The 23,278-nt window shown below is 42.3% G+C and overlaps 1 protein-coding gene across 1 annotated transcript in view; it reads right to left on the reverse strand.

Annotated features, from left to right (window-relative positions):
• The window catches only part of SPADH (spermadhesin family member), a 42,891-nt gene that overhangs the window by 16,196 nt on the left and 3,417 nt on the right, over window positions 1-23,278 (reverse strand). Inside the window, exons 4-8 of the mRNA XM_078076903.1 lie at window positions 8,937-9,254; window positions 6,467-6,538; window positions 3,000-3,038; window positions 1,577-1,742; window positions 358-548 (exon numbers count right to left, since the gene is read on the reverse strand). Coding sequence (XP_077933029.1) covers window positions 358-548; window positions 1,577-1,742; window positions 3,000-3,038; window positions 6,467-6,538; window positions 8,937-9,254 — 786 coding nt within the window. The remainder of the gene's footprint in view (window positions 1-357; window positions 549-1,576; window positions 1,743-2,999; window positions 3,039-6,466; window positions 6,539-8,936; window positions 9,255-23,278) is intronic.

The raw sequence follows: 23,278 nt of genomic DNA on the forward strand, positions 1-23,278 counted from the left end.
CTGTAGGTCCTAAAACACCCACCTAGTACTAGATTCAGTGTAACTCCAGAAGTGGCATCCTAATGGGTGGACTGTAATGAGGTATTTATGGGGAACCAGGCCCAGGGTTGAATCTGCCAAGTACTGAGCCCATGATATACCATCACTGCGCAAGGGCTTGTGTCATTTCAGGTAAGCCCCACGACAAGCCTAGGAGGGAAGCTTCTCTTATCCCCATTATACAGGGAATGGTTTGAGGCACAGAGAGGTCAGGTCTCTTATCCAGGGTCACAAAGTAAGCGATGGGGTTCTAACTGGCCCCAAGGCAGGCACTCCAGCTGCAGTTCCAAAGCTCCTGCTTTTAACCAGCGTTCATACCTTTGGCTGCAGAATAATAATAAGCAACGAAGTTTTTCCCTATGTTGTTGAAGCTTCGGAAGTACACGAGGGTCAGTGAGCTGGAGGAGGACGAGTAGGTGAGGTAGGACCCAGAGCAGGTCTTCCCCAGGGACTTTGTTGAGGATGGAGGGCCGTCCAGGATTTCAAAATATTCATTGGTGCAATCTAGGCTAGGGAAGCAAAGACCAATGGCTGCCTCTTAGCCTCCCCATTAGCAGATCTTAGAGGTATGCTGTGAGGCAGACTCTTTCTTTCATGACAATGAAACTGGGGACAGATTAAAAGCCTGTCAGCCATTTAAACATAGTATAGAATCCTTTAATCCCACTTTTTCTTGAGGAGATGGGATCTTAACTGGAAGAGGGAAGAGGCGGCGGAAGCACTAGGTGGACCCCTGCTGAGGTCTGGGACTGCAGGTACCTGGAAGCCCAGGGCCAACGGCCAGCAATGGCCTGCCTCTAAGACATGGCTTCAGGCTCCAAACAACCTATTTACAAACTCTGCAGGCGACCTGCCTAGAGGAAAGTGCACTACCAAGTCTGCCCTGCTTGCTTTGTGCAAGTCATCTGATCTGTCAGCTCTTGTTCTTCATTGTGAAGTTTTGTCCAGATGCCCCTAGGGTTAGAGTCAGGAGACCATCTCCATGCCTCAGCCTGATGAGCCGTCCATTCTAAGTCATTTTTTGATTAAGCAAAATTCAAAAGTAATAAATAATTTAGGTTGCTCCTGGGAGTTAATTTCCATAAGACATTCATTTGTGAATGACATCAACCTTGACTATTTACAATATTAAAACCTAAAATTTCTTGATTTGTGAGGTCTGGGGGTTCTCTGAAATCTGCATCTTTAACCAGAGACTGAAACATACATTCTCACTCTCTCTCTCTCTCACACACACACACACACACACACACATAAGTGGATATGGAAAGTAGTGAAACAGAATAAGGTCTATGACCTAGCACAGTATTGCATTACTTCCTGGTTTGATATTGTCCTACAGTTATAGACGATGCCACCATTGGGGGGAGCTGGGTGAAGGGTACGTCGGACTCTATGTATTATTTTTGTAACTTCCTGTGTGTCTACGATTATTTCAAAATTCAAAATTAAAAAGGGCATGAAGGACTCACGGCACAGAAAAATGCTTTGAATTTTAAACTACACAGAATACTTAAATCCTGCACTTGTGACTTACTTAAGATATGGAAATGCCAGCAGTATGTGATCAGATGCATTAGCCTTGATTTCCCACACACAGGTTATGTTGTCATGCATTTCGTTCTGTGGGGGATTCCTAATAGCTCCAGATGAGTTGGTAATTACTCTGCCACACCTAGATTTTTCTAAAAGAAGAAAAATATTTTAGAATTTCAATTTTTTTTCATTGTTCAGTTCACTAATTTTATAATTCACACTTTCTTTCCCTTTCATTTTTTTTTTTTTCACCGAAAATGTCTCATTGGTCATTACCTTGTGGGTATGTCTTAGGACATATCAGAGGCATACACCAGTCTAAAAACTCACAAACTTAGGAGATTAGGGCATGAAAGTGTCTGAATTTTGAAACACCTCTCACTTGTCTAGAGAATTCTCCCCTGACGTGGCCTTGTGGGCTAGCCAGCATCAGCCAGAGTCTTTCCCTCTGCTTGTGACTCCCTAGTGCTGGGTTCTGTAGGGTTGACTTCTGTGAGGCCACCACTAGTAATGAGTAAATGGCTTCATTTTCCCAAGTAAAGCTGAGTCTACATGGAACCTCTATGTATATGAAGATGTCAGCGTTCCATCTGCCATCTGTTATAATTTATTAAAATTACACTATTAAAAATCCACTACTAAGTGGAGAGAACTTGCCCTGAGTTATCTACCCCTCCAACACTGACATCATTCTGTGTCTGCCTGTTCACCACTTGTCCGTTTGTTTTTCCATCTGCTTGTCTGTGTATCCATATGCCCAATATTCAGTACAAAATTAAAGGTAACACCTATGGCAATGGCTTTCTCCATCAGACTATCTGGCTATATGAGAATTGGACCTACACTCGATTGGCTCTGATCATCTATCTGTGGCTCTTCCGCAGGACCAGCCAGGCTCTCCAGGCATCAGTATTATTTTAACCCTTTATCTCCAAGTGGTGCTAAGAAAAGTTTAGTGGAGCTTCTGGAAGCCCAAGGTACAGACAAAAACAGAGGGGAAAAAATGGAAGATGCAAAGAAAGCATGAATAAGGAAGATAGAGATTGTCAGAGAAGGGAAAAGGGTGGAGAAGAAGAACATGGTCGTTATGGGCAGCAGCCCTCTGAAATGATGCTCTTGGGTAGCGCCCTGGCAACACTGCCATGTTAAGAGCCACATGCCTGTCTTTCACATGTAGTGTCCATGCTGGAGACCAAACATGCTGGTGTCACTTGATTATTTGGACTGCCTTTTTTGACTACATAGAAATGGAATTGGAACCATAAATTCATCTGCCTTCATTATTGGACTCTTCACTCAGAACACAGGTTCAGAGGGGTGACCCAGCCTGGGCAGTAGTATTTTGCTCAACTTCCTTGGAGAATCACTTCAGGGCTTGAGATAGAAGATGGTGGTCAGAGCAGCCAAGGATACCAAAGTCTCACCTGTGGCCATTGTTCCTGCTATGACAGCCAGTGGGCGATCTGTCAAACACACAAAGGACATGTGGCTCGTCAGCTGGCTCTGAGGTCCCAACACTAGCTGCACATGATACCCTGAGGACCTCATATCAAATACAGTGGGCCCCCCCCCCTCCGAACTGCTGAGTCATCTCTGGGGGCAAGGCCAGAACATGTAGGGGACGTTAATGTGTGGGATAGAAGAAGCACTGATCTAGATCCTCTCCAGATTTTAATAAATTATCCTCTTGTCATACACACAAATGAGATATTTTTAAATTGGGGGTTTAAGAACACTAAAGACATGAAATTCTGCCAACTGTAGCCAATTCTAGTGACCCAAGGCCTGGGAGTTATGAGACTTCCAGGAAAGAATAGGAAGAGGTACCAATTCACCCTTTCCTTTGACCTGGTGTTGCTCAGAGATGGTGAGCCAACATCTAAGGATGCTGTGGATCCTCCTTCATGCCCCCTGCATATCTCCTACCAGTGACACCTGGCCCAGAACCTCCCACTAGAGACCATTTCCTAGGACCAATCCATTCCCACCTGCTAGAGTTGACAACCCAGGAGGGAATATGCCTGAAGTTTTATCAGACCTTTTCTACTCAGCTTTATTTATGACTCACTCTCTGACCAAGAGCCAGCTGAGGGCAGATCATCAGGGAACCTGGGGATTTGATGAAGGAGAGTGGGCACTGGCATGGAAAACTCTGGGTGCTGGCATTAAGAGCATGTGGGAAAACCAATAGCAAAAGAAGTTCTGTGGGCACCAGGAACAAAGCAGAAGCAGGGAGAAGGTGGGAATGGTCACCTTGACTTTGGCCAGGTCCAGCCCACCAGCCATCTGCTCCTGGGCAAGAAATGTCCTTAACCACCTCTTATGTTTTAACCACCCCCCCACCCGTATCTCATTTCTGTTGCCTTGTAACCCTCGGAGCTGGCAAACTGAAAGTGCTATATACAAGTCTGAGAAATTTAGAATCTGCTTCCTGGGTATAAAATGGGGGAGAAGTTGAAAGTGAGGTTGGATCAAATGATTTCTAAGGAACTATCCATTTCTCCCATTGGACAGTCAGGTGACACCACATGTCCCAGTCACTCCACCGGCCTGGAGGATGACACATCCAACTTCCAGCAGCACTTCTTCCCCAAGATTTTGGGAAACTGCCCATGTAAATATCGCCTTGCTTACCCGGGGCTGAGACTGTTGAGTATTCAGCATCTGTAAGCATGAGGGATGAAAATATCTGCTGTGAGCAAGTAAAGTACTGATTCCTTTTCAATAGCTAGATTTACATTGTCTTTTGAAAGGTATTCTCTCAGAAAGAGCCGAGGCTGGGCTTTGCCTGGGAGGGCAGGGGTTTACCTGAACAGATCACGCCAGCATCTTCTCCGTGCCCACAGTTGTGGGAAAACCAGCCGATGTGGGAGCACTCCTCCAGGTGCTGTTCATCTCCCCTGCAGTGCACGTTGTCAAGGAGGATCTTCCCAGAGCCTTCCCCAAAGTGGGCCTCACCTGGGGCTAAAATGGCCCAGCCACACCCCAGCTGCCTGCAGATGATGTTTGCTTCTGGCAGGTCCCAGAGGTCATCACACACGGTCCCCCAGACTCCCTGGTAGAAGAGTTCCACACGGCCTGCGCATCTTCCATGGCCACCTACCAGCCGCACGGGGGCCCAGCCTCCTGGGGAAGAACCGTGGGTCACGGGGTGATCGTCACTCACTCTGCCTTTCGATGACTGGACTATCTGCTACCCAACCTAGCTTTTCTTATTTTCCATGACTTTGCTATTCACACTCTTCATGAGGTCATGTGAGCTCCCATGCTATTCTCTAGGTAAGTCTGCTTTAAGAAGCCTGTAATGTCTTCCTTATCCACACTCATTTAAGACTGCTTGCCTGTGGTAGAGTATTTACAAAAATGACCACCATGCTTCTCTTCCTGATATCCTCACTCTTTACAATGTGACATTGCTGCTCTGCCTATCAAGAAGTTAGCTTATTTTCCCACTCCTTGATTTTAAGCTGCGGCCTGTGACTTGCTCTGGCCAGTAGAATGTGGCAGAAGTAATGGTGCACTCATGTGGAGCTGAGGCCTCAAGAGGCATGACAGGTGGGCTTCAGTTCATTCCATGGAAACACTGAGGGGATCATGTGAATAAGCTTGAGCTAGCCTGTGGGTGATAAAGGATGCATGACCTCATCACCTCTGTCACCTCAGGTAAGAGCTATGGAACTGTAAGACATGTGAGGGAGGCCATCCTAGGCCAGCAGTCTTCAGCTGACCTGTCAGCTAGCCACAGATGCATGAGCAAGCCCCGCTGAGTCAGCCAAGACCAGCCAAGCCTATCCCAGAGTGGCAGAACAACCCAGCTGACCCTTAGACTCATGAGCAGTGGTAGATGGTAGTCATTTTAAGCCACTGTGTTTTGGGATGGTTTTACATGGCAATAGATAATTTATAGACTTGTTTATCCATACTCCCTTCTTAGATAAGTTACTTTTTGTGGTGATCATTTTGCAAAATATACAAATGTGGAATCCTTATGTTGTAGTCCTGAAACTAATATTAATGTTATATGTCAATTATACCTCAATAAAAAATTGTATGCAAAGAAGAGAGCTTGGACAGATATATAAACAATGTTAACATAAAAAACATAAAAAAGAAGATGTGGAGTGTGAATTCAGGTGATTGAAACTCACAGAGCCAACAATGGCGCCTTTGGTAATTGCCACACCCCCAAAACCTTGGCCAATGGCTAGGAGCTATGGCACCTGCTGGGCACTATTCTATCAGGGATGCTCAGATCCCTGGGAGTGATAATGGCTCCATTCTCTCCTCCCTGAATCTTTTGACTATATGGCTAGATTAAGAGACTAAAGGGTCCAATGTTTTATTCCTGCCTTATCTGACCTCAGACTAGACCTAATTTGTAAAAGAAAAAAACAAAACTTAATTCAAGGTCAAATATCCTGAAATATTACTCATCCCTGATCACAGCGGAAAATCATCTCAAAGAGCCACTGCACTGTTCACTAATTCTGTATGGTCATTGGCCAGCCCTATATTCGAATTTGGAACTCATGTTAATGTCTCCCACCCTGCAGCCCACAGGGAGTCAGTCTGGTTTCTTCCCTGCCTGGCACAATCCCATTGCCCCCTCACCCTTCAGGTCCTGCCCAGACCCCTCGGCTCTGGATGGAGAGCTTCTTCTGGTTACACATGGCACCCTGTGCTCCCCCATCAGAGTATTCAGCACACTTTTTTTGTAACAGGTTACTCCCCCTCTTCCCCCAGGAACTTAGTTTACTTGAGTTTCAGCTCTGTTTATTGCTGTATATAATCCCAGTGACATATATTCTTAGTGACACATATTCATTCATTCATCCATTGTTGGATGAAAAAAATTGTCCAGAAGACATAATATAAAAAGAGACAGCCTTACCTGGAGGTGCAGAAGAAGGTGGGTGTTGAGCTGCTGATATCACCAATGATGTGGGAAGCAGGTTCTCATAGGCTGTTGGTGGATAAAAAGGAAGGTCATCAAGGAGAAGTCAGAACATTGGGAGAAGATAACAGTTGCTTCAAGGGGCCATCTGCCTCCTCCCAGGATTCACCAGGAATAACCATGACACTGCATTCTAAGGCCAGTGACATCATAGCCCCAAGATCTTCATTTAGGGCAGAACATGGTATTATTGCCCATTGACAAAGGAACATGTACCACATGGCCATCAGAAAAGCAAAGCTCATGGACAATTTGCCCCATGTGGCCTGCCATAGGAGAGGCCATCAGTTGGGCATGATCTCTCTCTTTGCTGCCCTCTCCCCAGGTGTGTCATGACTTCACCTGAACAAAGCAAGGAAATTCACACAGCAGTTTCTGGAAGTGGAGTGGGGGGAAGGAGGAGAGCATCAACCCTGAAACACGCGAGGAAACCTTTCAGGGCAAGGGACCTGTATTATATTTTCACTGCGGTGGTGATTATACAGTGGCACACAATTACCAAAATCCATCAAACTGGACCTGAAAATGGGTGAGCCTTATGGTACACAAATCAAACATTAATAAAAATATGATGGGTTGATGGATGAGTAAAGAGATGATAGAAAGATTGCTAAATTTATCATGGGATCTAGGTAGGTAGGATCTCATTGTTAAATCCTTCAAACTGCTGCCTATTTGAAAATTCTCATAATAAAATGTTAGGTGGGAAAGTGTCCCTCAATTTCTAGTACAAGACCTACATCTCTGTCCTTCAACGACAACCTCTTGCTTTCCACAGTGGCATACACTTCATTCAACCAGTCCACATGGCTGCTTATCCTCTCTGTGTAGTCACTGAATGTCAAAGGCATAGATTTTTAGGGAGCGTGGAATCCCCTGTGCCTATTCTAATGACATGGAGAGTGACGGCCAAGGTCATTCATCTGGAGAGAGACCAGCCAGGATCAGATTCCTTCAGCTCAGGGCCCTTTGCACTCCCCACACAACCTCCCTTAGTCAGCAGTAGACCAAACGGAGGAACTATGTGAGTGCTTGTCAGGTGCTAGGTGTCTTTGGGCATTGTCATATTCAATTCTCAATCATTCAATTCTCTATGTTTTTCCTACTCTTGCAAAGAGAAATCCAGATGAAATGGGATCAAAAGATGATATAACTTGGCTGAGGTAACATAACTGAGGGTGATCCTATGCCATGTCTGTCCCTCCCATTAGGGTGCAGACCCAGTGACAGAAGGGAGCTGGGGGGGGTGGTGGTGGTTTGATCACTGCTGTGGCCCCAGTGCTTATTGGCACAGAGTAGCACATAGTTCAGTCAGTATCCACTGAATGAACAGATGAGTGAATGAATGAAGCTGGGAATCAAACCAGGATCTGACTTTAAACCTCATGATCTTTCTTATATCATGCTAGGTCTAGTAGATGACGCCAAATGTAACACGGGTTCTACCTGTAGGCTGAGCAGCTGTGGAATCAGCACCTGTAAACATGAAGAGAGATTGTGCATGTTATCATGTCTTATTCAGTGACTGTTTATTGGGAACGTCCTAGATTTAGGGAGCTGGGGGAAGCAGAGAGAGGCAGAGACCCTGCCCTTGAGGGTCTTAGCATTTCCTGGGGATTTGAGACATGAGACCAGGCAGCAAATGCTGAGTGTCCCAGGGGAGCTTCAGAAGGCAGTGCCCCCCCCCCCGGGGGGCCTTAGGTGTTGAGAGGCTCAGGAAGGGCCAGGTGCAGCCTGGCAGAGCTTGTCATTTGTAGGTACATTACTCCAGCTGCCAGTGGGATGGAATCAGGAAAGATTCTGTTGCGACAGAGAGTCAAATAGAAGGACACATAGGTTTGGGAAGGTCACCCGGTCTAGATGTGGAGGGCCTGGAAAATCAGCTGACAAATTTGGCCCATCACCCAGAGGTTACAAACTCAAAATCTAAAGTTTCCAAGGGCCATGGGAATAAAACAAATAAGGGATTTGAGTGATGGGGACTGTGTGAACTAGAAAGCTGTTTCCTGACCAAAGGGTCAGCTCTTTCTCAGATCCAGCCAGTTAATATAATAAAATAATTTGTTGTTTTGAGCCTGAACTTCTGTTTTTATTTTTTTCACAAATGCAAGAATTTGGATTTTTATGCCAGATATTCTGATTTGGCTGAATTCAAGTTCAGTCTGAATTTTCAAACCAAACAAGCCACTTCTGAGCCTGCATCAGTGATTATGAGCCATACTCAACAATCTTTGCAGTCAAGGGGATGGTCAGGCTGATGCATAACTTTGAAAGGATGTAGACAACACCAGTTGCCTGTCTCAATCCACTGACATTTCTAGGCTGTGCTACATTGTGTGTGTGGAGGAATGAGAAGTGAGGGGATAAGAGTAGCCCTCCAAATGAGGACTGCCAGCCAGCCCCTCACCTGCGCAGATGACGCCGGCGTCCTCCAGGTGCCCGCAGTTGTGCCCGGCCTCAGCTCTGTGCACGCATTGCCCAAGGTGGCTCTCACTGCCCACACACTGCACATCATCCAACAGGATCTTCCCGGACCCTGCCCCGAAGTGGGCCCCTGAGGGGGCTGCCACAGCCTGGCCACATTGCAGCTGGCGGCACACCACTGTGGCCTCAGCCAGGTCCCAGAGGTCATCACACACAGTCCCCCACCTGCCCTGGATAAGAACCTCCACTCGGCCTGAGCAACTCCCTGTGCCATTCACCAGCCTCAGGGCCATCCAGGTTCCTGGGGAGATACAGAGCAATGGGAAATTATGAGATTGGCCTTGGTGTCAGCATATTGCCTTGATCCTGTTATAGTGGTCTGATAAACTGCTGATGTCATAATTCCTCTGGGTTGGGCAGATAGAGAGCTCTATGGTCTTAGAACATCAAGGCTAGACTTTCTTCTTCCTGGAAGTGCCTGAAGGGGCTGGAAGACCCCAGGAAGCAGCAGCATCTGACTTCTAGAGGGGGAAAGCCAGAGGCCCTGGGTTCTCAGCCTTACACATGTCAACTCATCCCACCTACAGCAAAAGAACTTCAGGGAATCCTAGACCTGAGGGTTGCATGGATGGGACCCCTGTGACAGCCTTGCCTTGGTGGATAGCTGACCAGAGTCTTCTTATAGAAGTTGCCCAGTGTGTTGTAATCTGGAGATTACAGAGCACTCTTTTTAGCACTAGAGACATTTCTTTGTTGCCAGCATGGTTGTACTTTCAAACATAGAATTTTCACTTAATGTCTATTAAGGTGCAAAACTGGACAGAGTTCACTCCTCAGGATTTATACCCAGTGACATGATGGAGAAACCACACACACTGCACTATCAGGGCAAATAACAAGGAATACCTCTAGGAGTCTAATAGTGCTATCGGTGATGGACACTTCATCTATTTTGGGAGATCAGCCAAGAAATGGCTTTGAAACATGAAGACGATTTCTGCACGTTGATCATAAGGGAAGGGGGCTCGCTCCCGACAGAGTGAAGGGAAGGGCAAGTTCACATAGGAGGGAAATTTGTGGTGCTTCAACTGCAACACGATTTGAATAAATGAGCTCATTTTTTCTTCCTCAAGCACGAGAAAGTCATGCAAATGTTGTGATTTACAAGGACATAGAAAATGGGAAGGATAATCAGAGCTAATGGAAAATTTCAGAACATTCTTTTTAGAAACTAGAGAGCAGACAGAGTGGGTTTGGGGGGATGTTTGCAGAGCATTAATTTGGGCTGTAGTGGGCTAGGCAGGGATGGCTACCCACCAGAAGTGAGCGGACTCACCCCAGAGAAACCTTGCAGGTGATGTGTTTGGAGGAATAGGATGCCAACCAATGTAGGAGTGAGGTGCTGGCAAAGAAGGGGATCATGGTTAATTGTATTTTTGAAAGATGTCTACAAAATATCTCCCATTCCTCAAGCCCTTCTGGAACCTTGACTGTCCCATGTCCCAAGGAGGAGCTTCTGCATCATCCTTCCAAACCTGGGCGGGTTGTGACTTTCTTGACCAATGGAGTATGGTGCGAGTGACACTAAACCTTTTTGAGCCAGGGTGAGGGAAGTGCCATGCACTCGTGTCCTGTTTCCTCCAGGGACTCATGCCTGGGACTTGGCCACCATCCTGGGAGAAAGGCCAGGCCTCATGCTGACATCTGAAAGCTACTTCTCAATGTGTTTAAATTTCTCTGGGCCAATACTCTCACTTCAGCAAAAAGCAAATATTTGATCACAACAATGATGACGACAGTTATGATAAGGTTAACATTTATATAGACTTCCTAGTGTCCAGCACTAAGTAATTGACACCATCAGCTCCTTTAACATCCACCATGTACACAAACCACATCTATGTATATATATGTGTGTGTAGATGTGTTTATATAAATAATAGTGTGTATACATGCATATACACACACTCACAGATGTATTAGATACAAATATATTCTATTATTATACCCATATTGTGGACAGGGGAATTAAGGTACAAAGCAGTTGAGTAACATGCCCAAGATCACACAGTTCTGGGGAACCAGTATTTGAAATTAGGAAATTTGGTTCCATGGTCCATGCAAGAAATCTTAGTAAGATTTATTTAGTAGAAAACAAAATAAACAAAAACTGGAGAGCAATCCCAAAAAGAATCAGATAAATATTTTGTGGGTATAGAACCAAGGTAGTGGGTGAAGTTGGAGAAGGACGCCTGCATGACAGTAAGCCTGTTAGCACTGTGTAATTGTTAGTTCATGTGCATAGAACACCGTGATGGAAGGAAGGAAGGGAGGGAGGAAGGAAAGAGGGAGGGAGAGAAGGCGGGGAGAGAGGAAGAAAGGAAAGAAGGAGGGAGGGAAGGGGGAGAGAGGAAGGAAGGAAAGAAGGAAGGGAGGAAGGAAAGAAGGAAGGAAGGAAGGAAGAAAGGAAAGGAGGGAGGGAAGAAAAGCAGAGAGGAAGGAAGGAAGGGAGGGAGGAAGGAAGGAAGGAAGGAGAGAGGGAGGGAGGGAGGGGGGAAGAGCCCTTTATACTGCAACATTAACTGCGCCTAATTTTACAAATGTGCCTCTGTGGGAGAGGGAAAAGATGGCGGAGGAGTAGGGGACCCTATTCCAACCAGTCCCCGGAATTGAGCTGGATATCTACCGGACCACTCTGAACACCCACAAAATCAGCCTGAGATGTAAGAAGATAGATCTGGATCTCTACAAACAGAATATCGCAGGTGGTTGGTTTCGAGGTATGAAGTGGGGAGCTGTGATTCCGCAGGCAGATATCGGAGGATAAACAGAAGGGGGAGGGAGCCGTCAGGATCCTGCACCACCGGTGAACGATAGCCTCCCACGCTGGGGATGGGGCACAGACTCGCAGACCAGTAGCAGAGGGGAAAGGACTTTAGGGCAGCCCCCCAGATGGAAACCGGAGTGGCAGGGCTGTGTGTGCAATGTGGGGCAGCTGGCTGTTTTAGAAGCACAAAGGGCGGAGATGTGCTCTGACCTGCAGGTGAGGACTGGGAGGGAGGCTGAGGGGCGCACAATCCAGGACTGCAGTTTATAGCAGCACAGATAGAAATGGAGATAGTGTGGCCTGGAGAGCTCACTGAAGAACAGACTGCAATCTCTCTGCTCTGAGGCAGAGGGTTGGAAACGGTCTCTTCTTCTTCTCCTTTTTTTTTTTAAAATTAATTATTTATTTATTTGACAGAGAGAGACAGCGAGAGAGGGGGAATGGGAGAGGGAGAAGCAGGCTTCCCGCTGAGCAAGGAGCCTGATGTGGGACTCGATCCCAGGCCCCTGGGATCATGACCTGAGCCGAAGGCAGACGCTTAACAACTGAGCCACCCAGGCGCCCTGGAAACGGTCTCTTCTGCTCTGACTCTCAGAAGAGACACAGAAAGCCACCAGGGAAAGCCACCAGGGGACAAAATCCCCCCAAAACCAGTTCCCACTGAGCCCATCCACTGCCACAGGGGGCAGGGCAACTTTGCCCAAACAGGGTTGCCGGAGTAACAGCGTGGCAGGCCCCTCCCCCAGAAGACAGGCTGGGAAAACAAGAGGCCAGCAACCCTAAGGTCCCCATAAAACAGGTGCATCTTGCTTGGGTTGTGGTCAATAATTTGGACTCTATACATTCCTTCAACCACCCCTCAACAGAATGACTAGGAGGAGGAACCCCCAAAATAGGAAAGACTCAGAGACTATGACTTATGCCCCAGATTTACAAATGGATTCAGATATAACCAAGATGTCGGAGATGGAATTCAGGCTAGCAATTGTGAAGACAATAGCTTCACAATTTACAGGGACAATCTATAAAAACAGGGTCTTCACAGGCAACATGATGACAATAAATTCATATCTTTCAATAATCACTCTCAATGTGAATGGCCTAAATGCTCCCATAAAACGGCACAGGGTTGCAGATTGGATAAAAAGACAGGACCCATCCATATGCTGTCTACAAGACTCATTTTGAACCTAAAGGTACATCCAGACTGAAAGTGAAGCATGGAGAACCATCTTCCATGCCAGCGGACCTCAAAAGAAAGCTGGGGTAGCAATTCTTATATCAGACAAATTAGATTTTGAACTAAAGACTGTAGTTAGAGACACAGAAGGACACTATGTCATTCTTAAAGGGTCTATCCAACAAGAAGATCCAACGATTATAAATATCTACACCCCCAACATGGGAGCAGCCTTCTACATAAACCAACTGTTAACCAAAATAAAGTGTCATATTGATAACAATATGTTAATTGTAGGAGACTTCAATACTCCACTCTCAGCGATAGACAGATCATCTAAGCAGAAAATCAACAAGGAAACAAGAGCTTTGAATGACACACTGGACCAGATGGACCTCATAGATATATACAGAACATTCCACCCTAAAACAACAGAATACTCATTCTTCTTGAGTGCACATGGAACTTTCTCCAGGATAGAACACTATACTGGGTCACAAATCAGGTCTCAACCGATACCAAAAGATTGAGATTATTCCCTGCATATTCTCAGACCATAATGCTTTAAAACTGGAACTCAATCACAAAAAAAATTTGGAAGAAATTCAAACACTTGGAAGCTAAAGACCACTCTGCTCAAGAATGTTTGGGTCAACCAGGAAATCAAAGGAGACCTTAAACAATTCATGGAAACCAATGAGAATGAAAACACATTGGTCCAAAGCCGATGGGATACTGCAAAGGTGGTCCTAAGGGGGAAATACATAGCCATTCAAGCCTCACTCAAAAAAAATAGAAAAATCCTGATTTCACCAACTAACTTTACACTTAAAGAACTAGAGAAAAAGCAACAAATGATGCCTAAGCCATGCATTAGAAGAGAAATAATTAAGATTAGCACAGAGATCAATGAAATAGAAACCAGAAACATAGTAGATCAGATCAACGAAACTAGAAGCTGGTTCTTTGAAAGAATTAATAAGATCGATAAACCACTGGCCAGACTTATCCAAAGGAAAAGAGAAAGGACCCAAATTAATAAAATTATGAATGAAAGGGGAGAGATCATGACTAACACCAAGGAAATAGAAACAATTAATAGAAATTATTATCAACAACTATATGCCAATAAATTGAGCAACCTGGATGAAACGGATGCCTTCCTGAAAACCTATAAACTCCCAAGACTGAAACAGGAAGAAATTGATAACATGAATAGGCCAATAACCAGTAACGAAATTGAAGCAGTGATTAAAAACCTCCCAAAAAACAAGAGTCCAGGGCCTGATGGATTCCCTGGGGAATTCTGCCAAACATTCAAAGAAGAAATAATACCTATTCTCCTGAAGCTGTTTCAAAAAATAGAAACAGAAGGAAAGCTTCCAGACTCATTCTATGAGGCCAGCATTACCTTAATCCCCAAACCAGGCAAAGACCCCATCAAAAAGGAGAATTTCAGACCGATATCCCTGATGAACATGGATTCCAAAATCCTCAACAAAATCCTAGCTAATAGGATCCAACAATACATTAAAAGGATCATCCACCATGACCAAGTGGGATTTATCCCCGGGATGCAAGGGTGGTTCAACATTCACAAATCAATCAATGTGATAGAACACATTAATAAGAGGAGAGAGAAGAACCGTATGTTCCTCTCAATTGATGCAGAAAAAGCATTTGACAAAATACAGCATCCTTTCCTGATTAAAACTCTTCAGAGTATAGGGACAGAGGGAACATTCCTCAAGTTCATAAAATCCATCTATGAAAAACCCACAGTGAATATCATCCTCAATGGGGAAAAGCTGAGAGTCTTTCCCTTAAGATCAGGAACACGACAAGGATGCCCACTCTCACCACTGTTGTTCAACATAGTACTAGAAGTCCTAGCAACAGCAATCAGACAACAAAAAGAAATAAAAGGTATTCAAATTGGCAAAGAAGAAGTCAAACTCTCTTTGCAGATGACAGGATACTTTATGTGGAAAATCCAAAAGACTCCACCCCCAAATTACTAGAACTCATACAGCAATTCAGTAATGTGGCAGGATACAAAATCAATGCACAGAAATCAGTTGCTTTCTTATACACTAACAATGCAACCGTAGAAAGAGAAATTAGAGAAATGATTCCATTTACAATAGCACCAAAAACCATAAGATACCTCAGAATAAACCTAACCAAAGAGGTAAAGGATCTATACTCTAGGAACTACAGAACACTCATGAAAGAAATTGAAGAAGACACAAAAAGATGGAAAAAACTTCCATGCTCATGGATCAGAAGAATAAACATTGTTAAAATGTCTATGCTACCCAGAGCAATCTATACCTTCAGTGCCATCCTGATCAAAATTCCAACGACATTTTTCAAAGTGCTGGAACAAACAATCCTAAAATTTGTATGGAATCAGAAAAGACTCCGAATCGCCAAGAAATGTTGAAAAAGAAAAACAAAGCTGGGGGCATTACGTTGTCCGATTTCAAGCTATATTACAAAGAAGTGATCACCAAGACAGCATGGTACTGGCACAAAAACAGACATATAGACCAATGGAACAGAATAGAAAGCCCAGATATGGACCCTCAACTCTATGGTCAAATAATCTTCGACAAAGCAGGAAAAAATATGCAGTGGAAAAAAGACTGTCTCTTCAATAAATGGTGCTGGGAAAATTGGACAACTATATACAGAAGAATGAAACTTGGCCATTCTCTAATACCATATACAAAGATAAACTCAAAATGGATGAAAGACTTCAATGTGAGACAGGAATCCATCAAAATCGTAGAGGAGAACATAGGCAATAACCTCTTTGACATTGGCCACAGCAACTTCTTTCAAGATTCATCTCCAAAGGCTAGTGAAACAAAAGCAAAAATGAACTTTTGGACTTCATCAAGATAAAAAGCTTCTGCACAGCAAAGGAAACAGTCAACAAAACAAAGAGGCAACCCACAGAAAGGGAAAAGATATTTGCAAATGACACTACAGACAAAGGGCTGGTATCCAAGATCTATAAAGAACTTCTCAAACTCAACACCCAAAAAACAAATAATCAAGTCAAAAAAATGGGCAAAAGACATGAACAGACACTTCTCCAAAGAAGACCCACAAATGGCTAACACACACATGAAAAAACGTTCAACATTATTAGCCATCAGGGAAATTCAAGTCAAAACCACAATGAGATACCACCTTACACCAGTTAGATGGCAAAAATTAACAAGGCAGGAAACAACAAATGTTGGAGAGGATGTGGAGAAAGGGGAACCCTCTTATACTGTTGGTAGGAATGCAAATTGGTACAGCCACTTTGGAAAACAGTGTGGAGGTTCCTCAAAAAGTTAAAAATATAGCTACCCTATGACCCAGCAATTGCACTACTGGGTATTTACCCCAAAGGTAGAGGGGCCAAAGAAAAGAAGGGGCCCCCAAAACCCCAATGTTCATTATCAGCAATGTCCACTAATAGCCAAACTGTGGAAGGAGCCGAGATGCCCTTCAAAAGACGAATGGATAAAGAAGATGTGGTGCATATAGACAATGGAATATTACCCAGCCATCAGAAAGGGTGAATACCCACCTTTTGCATCAACATGGATGGGACTGGAGGAGATTATGCTAAGTGAAGTAAGTCAAGCAGAGAAAGACAATTATCATATGGTTTCAATCATATGTGGAACATAAGGAATAGCACGGAGGACATTAGGGGAAGGAAGGGAAAACTGAAGGTTGGGGGTGGGAATCAGAGGGGAAGATGAACCATGAGAGACTACGGACTCCAGGAAACAATCCGAGGGTTTCAGAGGGGAGGGGGGTAGGGGGATGGGTTAGTCCAGTGATGGGTATTAAGGAGGGCACGTATTGTAATGAGCACTGGGTGTTATACACAAATAATGAATCATGGAACACTACATCAAAAACTAATGATGTACTGTATGGTGACTAACATAACATAATAAAAAAATAATGACTAATGCTCTTTTTTTTCTGTTCTTGTCTTTAGTAATAAGATGTATTTTATTTTGAAACATTTAAACATGATAATATATGCAGGATATAAGGTACCAATTTATATTTCAAAAATTATATTACTATACATCTTCATATAGGCTAACCTAGAGCTAATAATTCAGTAGCTACGGTAAAAATGGAAATACCAAGACACCAAACAAAAAACACAACTGAGTCAAAAGGAAAGAAAATGATGTCTCATACTTAAATGAAAGATACTCCTTTTTTTTTTTGGAGAGGGCTGCTGCCCATGTAATGTAGGAATTTATTAAGCAGTAATGGATTTTCATCCTACAGAATTTTTATAATAAATTTTAATTTATTAGAGATGAAGATCTGTTTCTGTAGATGCAAAACATATATGCTCACATTCCTTTTATCAAAATATTTTTTCTTTTGTTTTCTGATCCTTATTGTAAGTGTGAATTTACTCAGACTTGCTCTTTTCCCTCACTGCTAACCAGAGAGATTCTAACAGCTCCTCACTGCTGCCTGGGAGAAAGATCTCATCAAGGTAAAAAGGAAGAAACTTCCTTCTTTTCAGTTAGATACAGAAAAACAAATACTATTTTGCTTTATCAAGTTATCAAGTTGTCTTTGCAGATGAAATTTTTGATAAAGGAGAAATAATCTGTGAAATTATGTTTGTCTAGTGAAAGGGTCTGCAATTTGGTGGTTGTTTTATTTGTTGCCTTGGCCATGATATTGATAGTCTGCATTCTAGAATGTTCTTAAAAAAAAAAAAAAAACCTGGTGGGTTTCTCTGTTAAGTCAACAGTGATCTTCAGCGTGTCTCAGTTCCCTACATGGAAGAGAGAAGAAGCAGAACTCACTGCCTCACTGGATTTCTTAAACAAAGAGTTTAAGAGTTTAAAGTCTGTGTCTCTTTGTATGAAGTTCTCTAGCTTACAAAATAGGAGTAGAAATATAATACAGTATAATACAATATAATACAACATAGTATTACTACAAATAAGTAGTAATATTTCTCTAACACACAGGTTCTTTTGAGATCAGTTAGCATATACATGTGAGTAAAATCGCAGGTGGAAATGTGCACCATTAGTATAATCACAGGAGATTATGCTCAGAAAAGAAGGTGAGGAAGCCTGACAAGAGGTTGTAGGTCAAGCTCAGAATGATATATGCCCAAATCTTGGCTTCATCATATTGTAAGTGGGTGATGCTAGAAAGTGATCCTTTTTGTGTCTCACTTTATGAAACAATGATGGAGTTGTGGGGAGAATAACACTGGTAGGTTGTTGTGAGTGCTCAATGAACTGTCCGTTCTATGAACGCATCTGATTCTCTATTTTATCACATTTTGGTTGTTCCACAAACATTAGCTCCTTCGCCCATTTTCCCAAGGACTCACCTGCCAGGGGTGTAGGTGTGGATAGTGGGGCTGCAGGCTCTGATGTGACTGTGGTTGCAAATAATCCATCACCTGTCAGTGGGGACAAACAGAAGCATCTCCAGTAATTGGGACATCTCCTAATCTCAACTTCAGAAAGACCAAGGTTCAAACACCACCCCAGCTTGAAGGTCACAGTCAAACATAAATGTCAGTTCCTGGCTCTGCTCCTATGCAGGCAAGGAGTCCTCCCAAAGCTGTGGTCAGCACTCAGCATGGCATCAGGTCTGGGAAGGGCCAGCCCAGTGTTTGGTCCACAGAGCCCTTCCTCTATTTCCCGTAGAAGAAATGCCAACCGACCTGTCGGAGTAGTTGTCACAGGAAGTGTGGCAGGCTCTGCGGTGGGCACGGCTGCTGGCAGTACGTGTAATGCAAAGAGACGCCTTGTTCACTGCTAGATACCACCCCCACCTCCTCACATCGGGAGAGCGAACTTCTGACCAAAGAGAAGGCTGGCGCAAGTCTGTACTGTTGGGGTTTTTGGTCTGCATTCCCACCTCCTTTCCTGCCACACTCATCCAACCCTGGATCTCAGACTCACTGTGGGATGAAAATGCTCATACTTGGACGGTGTGCCATTTTGCTCAGTGCCCACAGAACCAATTATGGAGTTTTTCCTCTTTTCCTTTGAGGAGCAATCCAGATGTGTTCTACCACAGGGACACGCAATCAATTAAATGGCTGAACGTTTTCCATTTATTTGTAGGGGCTTTATCTGGGCTCTGAATAGCCTAAGCTATGTGAGGCTTCCATAGGGCATTAAGGCAGCCCTGTTTTCATCTTAACTCATAAAACGGCAATAAAGTGTTGTTTTGTTTCCTTTTAAAAACAGCTTTATCAAGGTATCCTAGATATCCAGAGAGCTGCACATATTCAATGTGTATGGCTTGCTGAGTTGGAACATATACAATCACTTGTGATACTATCACCACAGCCATAGTAACAAGACACATCCAGCACCTCCCAGAATTTCTCTGTGTTTTTCCCCTCCTTTTTTTTTTTTTGGTGTGAACTCTTAACATGATGTGTATCCTCTTTACAAATTTTGAAGTGCACAATACTGTATTGTTAACTATAGGCATTATGGTATATGGTGGATCTCTAGCATTTATTCATCTAGCCTAACTGAAACTTCTTCCCCAGTAAACTCCCTGTTTCCACCTCCCCTCAAGCGCTGACAGCCACTATTCTATTCTCTGCTTCTGTGAGTTTGACTATTTTAGATACTTCATATAAGTGAAATCATGCAGCATTTATTCTTCTGTGACTAGTTTATTTCACTTAGTATTATGTTCTCTAGATTCACCTATGTTGTTACAAATGGCAGAATTTCCTTCTTTTTTAAGGCTGAATAATATTCCATTGTGTGTATATACCACATGTTCTTTATCTGGTCATCTGTTGATGGACACGTAGTTTTTTTCTATATCTTGGCTATTGTGAATGGTGCTACAATGAACATGGCAGTGCAGATATTTCTTTGAGATCCTGATTTCAATTCTTTGGACATATTACCCAGAAGTGGGATTGCTGGATCATATGGTAGTTCTATTTTTAATTTTTTGAGGAATCTTTGAAATGCTTTCCATAGCAGCTGAACCATTTTACATTTCTACTAACAGTGTACAAGGTTCCAATTTCTCCACAACCTCACCAATACTTGTTATCTCTCTTTTTAAAAATAGTAGCCATCCTGGGGTGCCTGAGTGGCTTAGTCAGTTAAATGTCTGACTCTTGATTTTAGCTCAGGTCGTGATCTCAGGGTCATGAGATCGATCCTCACATCGGGCTCTCTGCTCAGTGCAGAGTCTGCATGAGATTCTCTCTTCCCCTCTCTTTGCCCCTCCCTGTATGCATGCTCACACGTGCTCTCTCTCTCTCTCTCAAAGAAAGAAATCTAAAAAAAACTAGTAGTCATCTAACAGGTGTGAGGTGATATCTTACTGTAGGTTTGATTTGCATTTCCCTAATAATTAATGATGTTGAGAATCTTTTCATATACCTGTTGGACATTTTTATGTCCTCTTTGGAGAAATGTCTGTTCTTTTGTCCATTTAAAAAAATCTGGTTATTTGATTTTTTTTTTTATAAGTCTTAGGAGCTTCATATAGATTTTGGAAATTAATCCCTTAGCAGATATATGGTTTGCAAATATATTCTCCCATTCCATAGGTTGCCTGTTAATTCTGTTGATTGTTACTTCTGCTGTGCAGAAGCTTTTCAGGTTGATACAGTCCCATTTACCTATTTTTGTTTTAGTTGCCTGCATTTTGGGTGTCATATCCAAGAAGCTATTGCCAAGACCAGTGTGAAAAAGTCATCCCCTGTTTTCTTCTAGGAATTCAATAATTTCAAGTGTTATATTTAAGTCTTTAATCTATTTTGAATTAATTTTTGTGTATGGTATAATGTAGGGGTCCAATTTCATTTTTTTGCATATGAATATTCAGTTTTCCCAATATCATTTGTCAAAGAGACCACCCTTTTTCCATTGTGTGTTTTTGGTACCCTTGTTAAAGATCAGTTGACTATATATGTGTGGGTTTATTTCTCTATTCTCTTCCATTGGTCTATATGCCTATTTTTATGCCAGTACCATAGTGTAGGTTTATAATAAATTTTGAAAACAGGAAATGTGATGCCTTCAGATTTGTTCTTTCTCAAGATCACTCTGGCTATTCTGGGTCTTTGTAGTTTCATATGAATTTTAGGGTTGTTTTTTTCTATTTCTATAAAAATTGCCATTGGGATTTTGGTGGAAATAGCTTTGAGTCTGTGGATCTCTTTGGGTAGTATGGACATTTTAACAATATTAAGTCTTCCAATCCATGAACATGGGATGTCTTTACATTTATTTGTATTTCTTTTAATTTCTTTCACCAATGTTTTGTAGTTTTCAGTGTACAGATCTTTCACCATGTTGGTTAAGTTTATTCCTAAGTATTTTATTATTGTTGATGCTATTGCAAATGGGATTGCCTTCTTAATTTTCTTTTTGGATGGCTCATTGTTAGTGTAGAGAAACACAATTGATTTTTGTATGTTGATTCTGTATCTTGTAACTTTACTGATTTTGTTTTTTAGTTCTTTTTTTTTTTCCCTCTGTGGAGTGCTTAGAGTTTTCTACATATAGGATCATGTCATCTGGAAACAGAATTTTACTTTTTCCTTTCCCATTTCATTTCTTTTATTTCTTTTTCTTCCCTAATTGCTCTGGCTAGGATTTCCAGTACTATATTGACTAGAAGTGGCAAGAGTGAGCATCCTTGTCTTTTCTTCTAATCTTTAAGGAAAAACTTTAAAATTCATTAAAAGCATGATGTTAGCTATGGTCTTGTCATATATGGCCTTAATTATGTCGAGGTACATTCCTTCTACACCTAGTTTGTTAAGCATTTTTATCATGAAAGGGTGGTAAATTTTGTCAAATGCTTTTTCTGCATCATGTGATTTTCTTTTTTAAAAAATTATTTAATTATTTTTTAAAATTGTAATTCCAGTATAATTAACATACAGTGATATATTAGTTTCAAGTGTATAATATTGTGATTCAACAATTCTATATGTTACTCAGTGCTTATCACAATAAGTGTATTCTTAATCCCCTTCATTGATTTCACCCATTTTTAAAATCCTTGTGTTAATGTGGCTTTTCACATTTATTGATTCGTATATGTTGAATCATCCTTGCATTTCAGGGAAAAATCCCACTTGATCATGATGTATGACCCTTTTAATGTGCTGTTGTATTGTTTTCTTTTAAAAAAGATCTCAAACAATTATAGCAAAATATTAGGATTTGATAAAGCTCAGTAGTGGGTACCAAGGAGTTCATGATACTGTTCTTAACATTTGTCAGTGAGTTTGATACTTTTCATAATATTATTTTATATATGTAAACAATCGACTAGCCACTTCATTATTGTGATCTGTTTAAATAATTTGGAACTAGACTATCTAGAAATTGTTAAGCCATCAAACATGTTATTTAAAATGGGCTGGAATAGAGAAGGGAAAATAATCACATAACCTATTTATTTTTTTTAGTTGGACATATGGTTCATTGTACATGGTATAATGTAGAATCAGTATGTCAAGAACACCAGAAACTTTACTCCTAATGGTGAAGCAACTGAGACTCATTTCCAATCAGAGCAAAGAAGGGGACCCTGTGAGTGTGTGGCTACTGCCAGTGAGAATTTCACTAGCAACCATTTTATTATGACACCCATGTATCATGTACTTAAGGAAACAGGCTTGACTGCTCTCCTATCAAATATCTACAGAGAGAGGAACTATTCATTTTTATACGGGGTGTCCTCTTCTAACCACTTATTTGTTCCTGTATTTTTCAGATTCTTGAAATTAAAAGGATGCTACATAATGATCACACAAATATCTACTGATATGTGAATCTTTAAGCAGTTTTTGAAATATGTCTTGATCACCATAAACATCACTTGGGAAAAATTAATTCAATCTTAACCTGTTTTATTTTAATAGACTGAACCTCTGAACCCTTTGGAGACAACTAAACATTGTCAATATCTAGGCTTTGTTTTAGCAAGGTTAGGAATTATTTAAGAGGTCTAGGTGATGAAATGAGAAACCTGATTCCCCTTCTGCTCTGTGCCCTTCTGTATGATGTGGTACCATGTAGAATGGCTGATAACTATTCCATCCTGGAGTGACTCAGCCACTTGGGACTATTGAGCTACACAACCTCAGGAATCACCATTCACATATAATATGTGATGACCTGCATGGGGATTCAATTCAGAGTGCATTCTAGGAGAGGGTACCCCCTGAAGTTGTTCAATGTGAAGACCCTGCTAACTGGCTTAAGAAAGGGACATCATAGGGAGGAAAATCTTCAAAGCAAAA

The sequence above is a fragment of the Halichoerus grypus genome, chromosome 7, assembly GCF_964656455.1.
Source record: "Halichoerus grypus chromosome 7, mHalGry1.hap1.1, whole genome shotgun sequence".
NCBI classification, from domain to species: domain Eukaryota; kingdom Metazoa; phylum Chordata; class Mammalia; order Carnivora; family Phocidae; genus Halichoerus; species Halichoerus grypus.